This window comes from Arachis duranensis, chromosome 9 (assembly GCF_000817695.3).
Source record: "Arachis duranensis cultivar V14167 chromosome 9, aradu.V14167.gnm2.J7QH, whole genome shotgun sequence".
In the NCBI taxonomy this organism is placed as follows: Eukaryota; Viridiplantae; Streptophyta; class Magnoliopsida; order Fabales; family Fabaceae; genus Arachis; species Arachis duranensis.
Window position 1 is genome coordinate 9,569,708 of NC_029780.3, and position 11,883 is coordinate 9,581,590.

General features: G+C 31.9%; 1 protein-coding gene across 1 annotated transcript; it reads left to right on the forward strand.

Annotated features, from left to right (window-relative positions):
* Window positions 1-1,836: 1,836 nt before the first annotated feature.
* LOC107464634 (serine/threonine-protein kinase MHK) lies at window positions 1,837-10,691 on the forward strand. The gene is given in 18 exon segments (XM_016083568.3): window positions 1,837-2,049; window positions 2,824-3,120; window positions 3,240-3,318; window positions 4,347-4,415; window positions 4,541-4,630; window positions 5,120-5,258; window positions 5,367-5,469; window positions 5,647-5,699; window positions 6,497-6,563; window positions 6,985-7,096; window positions 7,208-7,273; window positions 7,382-7,447; window positions 7,449-7,521; window positions 7,643-7,747; window positions 8,750-8,784; window positions 8,908-8,953; window positions 9,634-9,715; window positions 10,273-10,691. Coding segments are annotated over 17 exon segments (1,323 nt in total). The 5' UTR covers window positions 1,837-2,049; window positions 2,824-3,112; the 3' UTR covers window positions 10,403-10,691.
* Window positions 10,692-11,883: the final 1,192 nt, after the last annotated feature.

Here is an 11,883-nt window from a genome sequence, read left to right on the forward strand (position 1 = left end):
TAATTAATAATATTTATTTAAATATCTAAATTAAAATAATAGAATATTATAAAAAAATTATTTAAGTTGATGTCTATTTTAGTAATTTTTTATTTAAAATTAATTTTGAGTAGTGTAATTCAAACAATATTTACTTTACTATAATCCATTTTGATACAAAGATTATCAAATATAAATTCCTTTAACACAAACTTATTTTTCATCAAAATCAAATTTGCAAAATTAATTTTATGTAAACTTCTGTCTACAAACTGAAATTCAAAGACACAAATGCATGTGTATGAAGTCAATTTTTTATTTGCTGAATGCTAGTTTTTGTGTGTGTAGTAAGCCATCTTTTTGAGGTGTAAGTTGGATTTTTGTTCGGAATCTGTGTCTTTCATCGGAAGGGTCACAATTCTAAGATTGGGCCATTCTCACGATCCAACGACGGATTAATAACTTACAATATCCTGACTCAACATTTGAATTTAAATACTTCTCTTATTTTAGTTTGATAATATAAGATAATTACCACTGACTATATAAAAAGAGTCAGAGACCCCTTTAGATATTTAACACTTCATTGCTCCAACCAAATAATTTAACGACGGCCTAAATTTATAAATTCCTGATCTATCTCACAATCCATACTAGAGATTTCTAATACATTTTTCACAGTTTTTTCTTGTACTTATGTTTTAACTGAGATTTTTGCATTGAGATTTGGACTTGAAAAGATTTTTTTTTCTCTTTTTATTTTTCTATTTGTTACTATTATTCTATTTTATGTTTTGTGAAACTTTTCTTTTTTGGTCTTACACAACACACACGTACTCACTCACATACACTATCTCTAGGTCTCTCTAGTACATGGGTTCTACTTAATCAATACTCGAACCCGCCTTTCAATGGGGCAGGTAATTCTGCCATTTGTCCAAGGAAACTGGACTTGTTGAGTTATACGAACATTCTTCTTCTTTTCACTTTTAGGCCAAATTGGGCCTTTCACTAGGCCCTTTTTTTTTTGAATTGAACTCTTCCTTTTACCACTCGAATTGGGCTCTCTCTCTCTATTGGCCATGAAATGCGTATTTTATAATATATATTTATATATTTATATTTATTTAAATAAAAAATTCTTCCTTGATTTGTTTTCTCATTTATCTAGAGAATCATTAACTGAAATAATTACTTAATTTGTTTCATTCGTTTCTTAACTCAATGACATTTCATAAATATGATGAAGTCTGTTATTCCTTGATTTTAGTTTTATTTCTTTTGATATTTAAAACTGATTTTATTTTGTCAAAATTAAGCGAATCAATTAAGTTCAAATTATAAATTTTGGATTAAATTTAAAATTAAATCAAATTGATTCAAATTAAAACAACTTACTTATATTTTAAATCAAATCGATTTGATTCCAAAATCGATTCCATTAAAAGTTTAAAACCCACCAGGCACCAACACCCACTTGACGCGCTTAAGGGTAATTTGGTCTCTGCGTACGCCAGTGGGGGTGAAATTGTCTTTTAGTTGTTGATGTTCGGATAAAATCGTCAACTCGCTACACAATTCTGTTAATACAGAAAAACTTAGATGGCAAAAAGGTAATTCAACAAAAACACTTTTATATCCAAAGTGGGGACCACCGTCCGTCCCCACCCCACCCACAGCCACATTTTCAATTGGAGAAAAAGAATAAAATAATAAAATAATTAAATAAAGAAACTTACAATATTTAATCTCTTTAATATTTTAATTACCCCTATGAATATCTACCTCTATTTCTTTAAATATTTTAATATAAGAAAAATTTAATTTAATACATCTCTTTGGTTTCTTCTTCCTTTGTTTTCTTTCTTTTTTTTCTTCTTCTATGGAATTCACCTCCGTCTCTTTATCTCATGGCTTCTTCGCTAATCCAAATTTCCTCTCTCTTCACCCTTCTCTCTCTCTAGAAATCCGTTTTCTCGTTTTCTTTTCCGTTAAGGTTCCCTTGCATTGCTGATTTGTAATTGTGTCTCCGTTGATTTGCTTCGTTATTCTATCCAATTATTCTACGCGGTGAGTTAATTTTTCAGTCTCTCTCATTTTTTTTTTCAATTTCCAATTTGTTGTGTTGCTCTCTTTTGCTTTTGTTCTTGGCTGGTAATCAAATTGGAATGCAGCTTGAATTAAGCTTTTTGTTTTTGTTTTTGTTTTTTTTGTCCCCCCTGCTTCTTTGTTAATCGGTTTGTTTTCTGAGAGAATGAGATTCTCTTAATTTTTTTTTTCATTTATGATTTTAATTCTTCGGTTTTTGAAAGGATATATTTTTTATGGATAGATTATTATCAAGGTAAATTTTTTTCTTTCTTAAATTTACTTTTTCTTTCAACCTTGTAATTTTTTCTTAAAAAGTTTCCGTATTCTTTGGAATCAATTCTTTGGTTTCATTCGCTTAATATTTTAATTAATTAATTAATTAATTTTTTGGGGTCACATGATAAGTTGGCCAATGAATTTTGATTTTGTTGGTTTGAATTGAATAAATTGCATAATAGACTAATTGCAAAGTGTATGTAGATATTGTTAAGATCAGTGTCTTCAAGGGAGATCTGCATTTTTTCCTGATGAAGGTTCTCTTTTTATTATTGTGGGTTGATTGATTCTATATGAGCAATAGTTGACTATGAGGTGATATATTTATTATTGAGATTTTGTAAAGTGACATAACATGATACTATATTATATGGTGATACTGTATTTTCCTGTCAATATATTGTTTCCTTGATGTTCAAGGGAGCTAATTACTGGAGTTTCAGAGAAGAACTAAACTTTTTTCCCTCTTGACTGCAGCTTATTGCCCGCTTCCGAATACACGGGCTCGATTTGAAGTCAACATGATCACAATGGATTTGCCTATGATATGTCACAGTCAACTGGGGTTCTGAGGTTCACAACATGTTGATAGACTGCTTGCTGTTTGTGAATGAATTATTCGACGAAGAATGGATTGTTGATGATATTAGATGCTTTATTGTCTACAAATCAAGTGCCAACACTGTGTTGACAGTTAAACATCTCTTCATGGAGTCTTTTCCTATCTCTTTGAAGTGTTATTGGTTATAGTGTTGTAATTCTAATAATGGAAAGGTTGGTTTTTTTCAAATATTTTTTTCCCCTTTTATTTTCTGGCTTATGTACTCTAGCTGGAGTCTCAATTCTATTTGCAGCTCGGCACAATAAATTTTTTTCTGTCTTTTTCTTTGTAGATACAAAATTTTGAAAGAGCTTGGAGATGGTTCTTGCGGTCATGTATATAAAGCCCATGATACCAGAACTAATGAGATTGTAAGCATCTCGATCTACACATAGTTCTTTCAACTTTAGTATGTTCATGTAAATATCCTTCAATGATTGCATTTAATTTGCAAAGTTTCATACGTCGAGAAAAAATGTTTCTCTTATTTCAGTGTGTCTACTTTATAAGATGATGATGCTTGACTATTCAACTTCTTCCATTGAATAGCTTAAGCTTTTAGGAGAGTTGTTTTTGGCACAAAGACACACACAAGTACTCCCTCTAACTACTAATTTTACACTGCAGTGAGGATTTGAGTCTTTAGTGAGCACTCCATGTAATTCCTATTGATCATAATGAATTTTCTTTCTATAGTTCTCTTATTTTTGTAGGTTGAACCATGTTAAATACTGTGTTCATTTCTTTCCTCTGCTTTTCCCGTTTGCACGCACTATTAGTATTAGCAACTGAACCACTTTGGAAGATAATTTTTGTGGTGACATATCTATGAACATGCCCAGAAAAAATTGGAGTAGACTCTTTGAAACTGTAAATTTGTGCTGGCAAGTTTGACTTTTTTTTTAATTGAATAGTTCATATCCATATCCATACAATGGACATGCATGATTGCATACATTCACACACATATGCATTAGGTGTGTTTGGGAAATCTGACATGTTAAACTTATTTTAATAATCACTTATTTGTACACTCTTGTATTGTATGTAAAAAGCTGGTTTTATATGGTAAAATTGCTAAAAAATATTTAAAATGATTGCTTATCATATATTATTTATATTTGATACTTTGGGCTGATTAAGTAGAATAATGATTATTCTGAACTAACATGGTTTTAATCATAAGTTTCAAAAAGTTGCTTAGCATGAATAATTACTAAACAAATGTGTATAAAATGTCTAAAAGCCAATAGAAAGAAAGCTTTAGCAGAGATCCTGGGTGGGTAGGTATTAAAAGTGAAGAAGTGGCTTTTTTCATTGTCCTTGTGTAAATGGCAATAGATTACATTTGTTATTTTTGAATAACTTTTGATTCTATGCTTTTGGTTTTGTCTATTAGGTTGCTGTCAAAAGGTTGAAAAGAAAGTTTTGTTTCTGGGAAGAATACACAAATGTAAGAGAAGTTAAGGTATGTGCAACATTAAACTTTTTTTGTTATAAAGGTGGCTTTAATTCGTTTTTAAAACTGTAATAACAATTTTGCATTTAAATGCTAACATTTCTCCACTGAAGCACATTGCATTCCTTTTGCAGGCCCTCCGTAAGATGAATCACCCAAATATCATAAAATTGAGAGAGGTTATAAGCGAGAATAATGAATTGTTTTTCATTTTTGACTACATGGTAAGTAAATAAATAGTTATTCTTCATTGTGTGTGTGTGTGTGTGTGTGTATATATATGATCTATTTTGCCATATTATATTCTTTTAATTTTGAATCATTTATTACTTATTATGTAAGACCAGAAGATGATATGTAAAACGGATATGTTTTTATTATGAAAAAGTTAAAAGGATAAAAATTGATGATGGAGAGAATGGGAGGATTACAAATTGAAGGAAATGGTATTGTCTGAGAAATATTCTTCTATAAAAGATTGTTGTCCATGAATTGAGGATGTCAAATTAGTGAATGAATTACAATTACCTAAAATCAATAATGATACACTTTGCTTGTAAGATGCAATAGTGTTAGTGTGTTAATTGGCTCCTTTTGCAAGAAAAATATTTTCTGGAAAATTGACCCTATAATATTTAATGAAGGTTAGATGGAGGACTGTATTACCATTTTCTTTACCAGCAAGTTCTTGACATTAGATTTCATCTTTTCAGGACTGTAATCTTTATCAATTAATAAAAGACAGAGAAAAGCCCTTTTCAGAGGAAGAGATAAGGCGCTTCATGAAGCAAGTGCTACAAGGACTTAGCCACATGCACAAGAGAGGATTCTTTCATCGGGATTTAAAACCTGGTAAATCATGTAATTCCATTTTTGTAAATCTTGTGGTATACTGTTGAGTACTTGAGTTTAAAAAATAATAAGGGTTTTGATTTAGTATTGATGTTTTCTTCTAAACAGAGAATTTGCTCGTGACAAATGATGTTATTAAAATTGCTGATTTTGGCTTGGCTAGAGAAGTATCGTCAATGCCTCCTTACACTCAATATGTTTCTACCCGGTGGTGAGTCTCTTTTGTTTCATCAACTTTTTTGCCTTTTTTCTGTAAATCAAATTATCTATGCACATATTGGGATTTGGGATTAACATCAATAATTTTGGGTCTGGCTGAAGTACCTAACTTTTTAGAAGATATTTTTTATTTACTTTTTTTATTAAGATCATTTTCTTGGGATTTCAGGTACCGAGCTCCTGAAGTTTTGTTGCAATCCCCATGTTATACTCCTGCTGTTGGTAGGCATTTGTCTGCTTTTGAATTTAGGATTTAATCCATTTTACATTTGTTGCAATCCATAGATAGATTTTTTGTTTTATTTTATTTTTTCATTTTGTATGTGGAAGGTTTCAGAGTGTCTTGGGGTTAGATTTTGGGAGCCATCCATAGTGACTCAAAATGGTTTTGGCAGGAAGAACTACTCTTGGGGTCTCCCAAAAAACTAACACAAACACTCCATTTTCTGGGCACAATTTGTTGAGCCCATTATGGCTAAATTGTTAAGGATGACTTATTTGTAGATTCCCTGTCAATTGTATTTGCTGTTTTATCCAGCTAAAGTTTTATGTGATATCCACCTCAGTTTTTGTCTCCTGCAATTAAGGTGGTATTTTTATATTATGAACAACACAGATGGTTCTTACATTCCCATATTTGAGAGGAAGTTATCACAATTAATTTTAGCGAATTATTGTTGCTCGATATCCATTCATTGCTGGACAACATTATAACTATTAAGATTCTTGGAAATCAATCTCTATAACTTTGAAAATACATATTTGGAAATTCAAATAATCCTCTAAAGTCAAAGCTTTTGTTTGCACAAATGCATATTCAGACCTTCACTTTCACCTTTGAAATTACACATACCCCTATATCTACGAATTGACTTCTGTGTATTCAAATGGACATATTACATTGATGTTCATAATTTGCATAGTTAAACTTATTTGGCATTTATGCTATCAAACCATAGATGATATTATTGTTGTTTTCTTCTTGAGGTAGTGACTAATGAATAGAAATCATTTTGCAGACATGTGGGCAGTTGGTGCAATATTAGCTGAGCTTTTCACTTTGACCCCCATATTTCCGGGTGAAAGGTATATTATTTTACCTTGGACCCATGCTGTTTCACTATGTTGTCGTGCTTTTATTTCTGCCTCGGTTTCACTTTCAATAATTTGAAATATTTGGTTGTCGCCGTGGAGCATAATAATGAAATATTCAATATTCCTGATTGTGATAGCTATTTATTTATGGCAATGATTTTTATAGTCAAGGTGTTTTTAGATGCATTTTTTTTATATCAAATGTTCTTTGGTGTGTATGTATTTCTCTCTTTATAAAGTTGTATCTTGGCATATATGTGAAACTTTCTTCCATTGTAAGTTATAGTTGATATGGTAACTAAAATCTTTTTCAAAAGAATGAATTGTTTTGTTTTGTCATGTTGTGCATTTCTATAAACAATCTGTTAGGCTTCTATTGGTTCTTACAGAGCTCTTTTTACGTCATTGATAGTGAGATAGATCAAATGTACAAAATATACCATGTTCTTGGTACCCCAGACTTAGCTGCTTTCCCCATGGGCACAAACAACTCTCTGCTGTTGGAACTTGTAGGTCATGAATTTGTAAGTATTCATGTAACATGAATCTGGTTGTGTAATATTACTCAAGTTTGTCATATTTTTTTATTTCATCACTATTTCATGATTTCTTAATTTCCCAAATGGTTTGGGCAGGTTCCACCTATGAAGCTTTCTGATATCATTCCAAATGCTAGCTTGGAAGCTATAGATTTTATCTCAGTAATTTCTTGTCACTTTGTGAACTTTACAATACTGAAGTTTATGACTTACTGTTGACACTGTTAATAGTGCTATCTGTTAATATTTGCTGCATTCCAAATTCTGTAGCAACTCTTATCATGGGACCCATCAAGAAGACCAGATGCAAATCAGTCATTGCAACATCCTTTTTTCTGCACAGGTTGATACATGGGTTCCTTCTTCACTTCATGCCCGCGATCCACTTGAGCTGAAGCTGAGTAGCAAGAGTGAGGCACTCCTGTTCTCTTTCTGTCTTAAATCCTTCCTTTGAACCATTTTTGTTTGTTAGATAGATGCCATGTATATTTGAACATATTGTTTATTGTTCTCCTTCTGCTCAATTTACAGGGGCAAAGCCAAATCTTGAGCTGAAACTGCAGGATTTTGGCCCTGATCCCGATGATTGTTTTCTTGGCCTGACATTAGCAGTAAAGCCTAGTGTTCCAAACTTGGGTAAATACTATTCTAATAATTCATATAACTGTATTAAAATTAACATTGAATATAATCAGTTGGGCTAAGTATTTCTTTTGGGTCACCCATTTTCTGGTATAGCAGTAGCATGTTTGGTGTCGTTTATTTAATAGATGTTTGCACAGCAGAAATATCCCTTGTTTCTAAATATTTTTGCTGGTTTTTTCGGTCAGTGTGCTACGTTTGTTTTCAGGTCTACGTTGTGCTTTGTTGGTAGGGAAAACAACCATGCATAAATTCTGATGGATTTTTATAACCTTGACCTTCCTTAGTTTTTGTGTTGTTCTTCCGAAGTTTGTATCAATTGTTACCAAAGCCTTCTACCCTTGGTTGTAAATTAGAGTTCCGTTGGTGTATGCCTGAAAGCTGTTGATGGTTTCGTGAACATTATGCAGTTCCTGATTCTGCAGTTATCATGGAATGTTAAGATCCTATAGCATATGGAACTTGAGTCCCTCATGGTTTCCAATGTGTTTACCTGGACTTGGAGTCTATTACTTTAGACAAGTGATTGCATTGCCTTTCTTTGAGCATTCTAAATGAAATTTTACATTTTCTTAGATGAGTGATTGAATAAGACTGAGAGTATATCAAGTAAAGACTAAAGGGATGCCTTTTTGTTATATGTGCATTTATCTAAATGAATGCCAGTTAAAGGTGATATACTTAGCAATCTAATTATTGATTGTCACTTTAATCTACTCATGATAAATACTAACCAATGAGATTGCTGTTTTTTGTTTTGTTTTGATTGCTCGAGTTTCTGTATTCTATTGTGAGAAAATATTATAAGTTTCTATGTTTACCTACTCTCATGATAATTATTTGGTTTACAATATTGAATCTATGTTGTTTTCTATATCATGACCTCTTCCTTTGATTTGAACTTTGGTCCTTATTGCCCTCTCAATTTTCTTCATCCTCTCCTTCATTTTATCAATAGTAGACATGCCAAACCATTAATATTGCCACTTCTTGCAGACTTGGTTCACAATGTTTCTGAGGGCATGGGAGAGGTTGGTGCACAATGCTGTAAATTCAGGAGCATTGCATATTCTTGTTTTATGTTATAAGTTATGATCCTATTACCTGAGATAATTATCTATATTTTGACTTTTATGTGATATAACAAAATGCAGAATATGCTCTTTTGCTCGGATTTTAAAGATCACTCAGACCAGTCAGGTAATTTTTAGTTTCTGACCTATATTAAAACTCATAATTTCATCTTTTTATAGAGAAGATACCAGTTTTAACATTTGAAAAGCTAGATTTGCTTATTTCAATTTTTTGGAAAGCTTAGTTGGTTCTGTTAGTTTCCTAGTAATTGAACCCCCATAACTGTATTTTTAAAGGGTGTAATTTTTTTTTTTTTGATTCTTTTGATAAAGACAAAGTAGAAACTAGAAAGTACCAACATGGACAAAATTTCTTCTCTGAAAACAAGTGAATCCTGTTATAATCAGAAAATAGAAAAAGAAAACAATTGAACCCTTAACCTTATTAATAATGATGGCCAAACTGAGGGAAACTAAAGTAGTTGCTCATAAACTCATAATGATACCCAAGACAATCATATACAGCAAATAATTGCTTAGTTTCTGTATATACCATCTTAGGATTCCCGTGAACTAAACATGCCAAAACTAGGTTTGGTCGTTGGAAATAGGCCACACAATTGAAAGATAAACGACTCTACTTAGTACTAGTAAGTAGTAATTAGATGTTACTAATTGAAGTATTAGATGCCGATGGATGAGACATGAAATTTCTACTTTAATCTCGATTTTTTTTTAAATATAAAAAAGAAACATTTACCAACTCTCTTCTTGTTAATAACGAGTTATGGCTATTGTGTGATGTAGTATTTTGGACATTGTTATCTCCTGATCAAAATGGAGTTCAGAATTCAGCAGAGACATCATTGTCATTATCATTGTCATACAGGTAAGTTCTTTTATATTCATTCTCTTTCCTCATCGGTCATAGGCAGTAATATTGATTCTTTGTGTAGTTCTTTGTTCGTCATGTTTGGAAAATCCTAGGTGTGCCAAATAGATCAGTTTCCTTTGATGAGGTTTTACAGGTTTCGGTAGAAAGAAAGAGGCTAAATTTTGTGGCAATGTGCAATATATTCCACTATGGCTAGAAAGCAATCTATGAACTTTTAATGATAGACCTGGAAAAGCTGTTGTTTGGGATAGAATTAGGCATTTTCCATCTATATGGTGTAAAGCATATGGGTTTTTTTGGTTTAGAGGAACTCTTTTCCTCTACCCCCTTTGTATTGCTCCACCCTCGATACATAAAGAAAATTCTTTCTACGTGTAAACAATCTCACTGTAAACATGATACATAATAGGGTACAATGACTTTGATTTATGTAGGCGATTTCACCTAGTAGGATAAGGCTTTGTTATTTTGAAAAAAAAAAAACCACTCATATAAACTTGGTATAGATTAATGATCTGTAATTTTCTGTCTGTTGTCTTTTCCGGCGACAGCTCCGTGCAGCATTCGCCAATTGGAGTTCCACAATCAACAGGATTTTCCTTCCAGCCTATGCAGCCTAACATCTTAACCACACCATTTTTGGCTTTGTCTTCCCCATTCCAGCGTGGGCACTGCCTTTGAATGATTGATTGAACTTTGATCGTCGCCGTTTCATCTTCTTGAATCCTGATATTGCACATATTGGTTTTCGTTTAGCTAATATATTGTACAGCTCTGTGTAGAACTAAAGATAGTTTACCCTTGTCATGAAATTGAGTGCAAGTACTGAACTATATTCTACAAAGATATCTGACTCCATTCCTTAATTGTAATACTGAAATTCAAACTTGATGTTATAGAACTTGAAATAGAGAATATGAGGAGGCAATGAAGCATAACTTCTTTCCTCCTTCTGTCATTTTTTTTGAAACATTGTGTTCATGACAAAATATTTACATCTGAAACTGTTTGCATAAGAATCAGAAGAAAAATTTTACCGGGAGCCACTAATTTTACTTGTTGAAAAAACTTAGGCTTATGTTAGGTAATTAATATCTTTTTTGAACAACATAAACAACGGGTTCTAAAATTAGTCAAATTCAAGTAAAACATATTATACTCTAAATTACTCACCTAAAAATCTTAATATTAGAATAATTATCCGTATATCTAATGAATTGAACATTCAATATATTCATTATTTATATTGTTTATTATTTTTATTGTCTACCTATATTTTTTCAAAAACTTATTTATCACATATTCAATCGGACCAGTTGGCAGTTGGTGCATCTCTGGAGGTCAATGCAAGCGGTTTGCGTCAAATCAATTGGTTTTTAATGGGTTTGACTATGTTGATTGGTTCAGTCTGACCTAATTCTGGTTTTAATAGATTTGACTGCTGTTGATTGATTTGGTCTAATCTGATTACGATAACTACGACGACTTTGGTTCTCAACTTCTCACGGTTAACCAAGAAGACCATTTTTTTTTTTTGATGCTTAGTATAACCCGATTTAGATGTGAACCAGTCAGTCTAGATCCAGTTTTGATGAGTTGTAAAATGATGTAAAATATGATGACTTGGTATTACCGTATTAGTATTGCCTTCATGAATGGGTGAAGCATTATTTCCAAACATATTTGACAGATTTATCACTAATCTGAGCAACTCCTAATAGTCTGTATTTGCTTAGCGGATTAGTGAGCTACCACTAGACCAACTAAAATTGATTAGGCGCCAATTTGTTTAACTGATGTTTTTTTTTCTATTGTTAAAATAAGCTTAACAGCCGTTTTACTGCGGTTGATATGTTCAAGACGTATATTCAGTTATAATATATTTAAGGCTTTAAGCTGATCACACTGTATATATTTATCGATATCCAAACGTACACGAGAATGGTGGATGGAAAAGTTAAAGATTCTTGAAGGCTTGAAGCCATATATACAAAAAGGCAGGGAAAGTGGGAGAGGGAATAGGAACTTGATTGCATGTATACCTAACATATAAACTATAAAGCGTTATTCTTCTTTAGCATGTACATAGACATATTTATCAATCCAACCATCATATGTGTATAAACTATAAATACATAGGTTTAATTTATTTTTAATATATA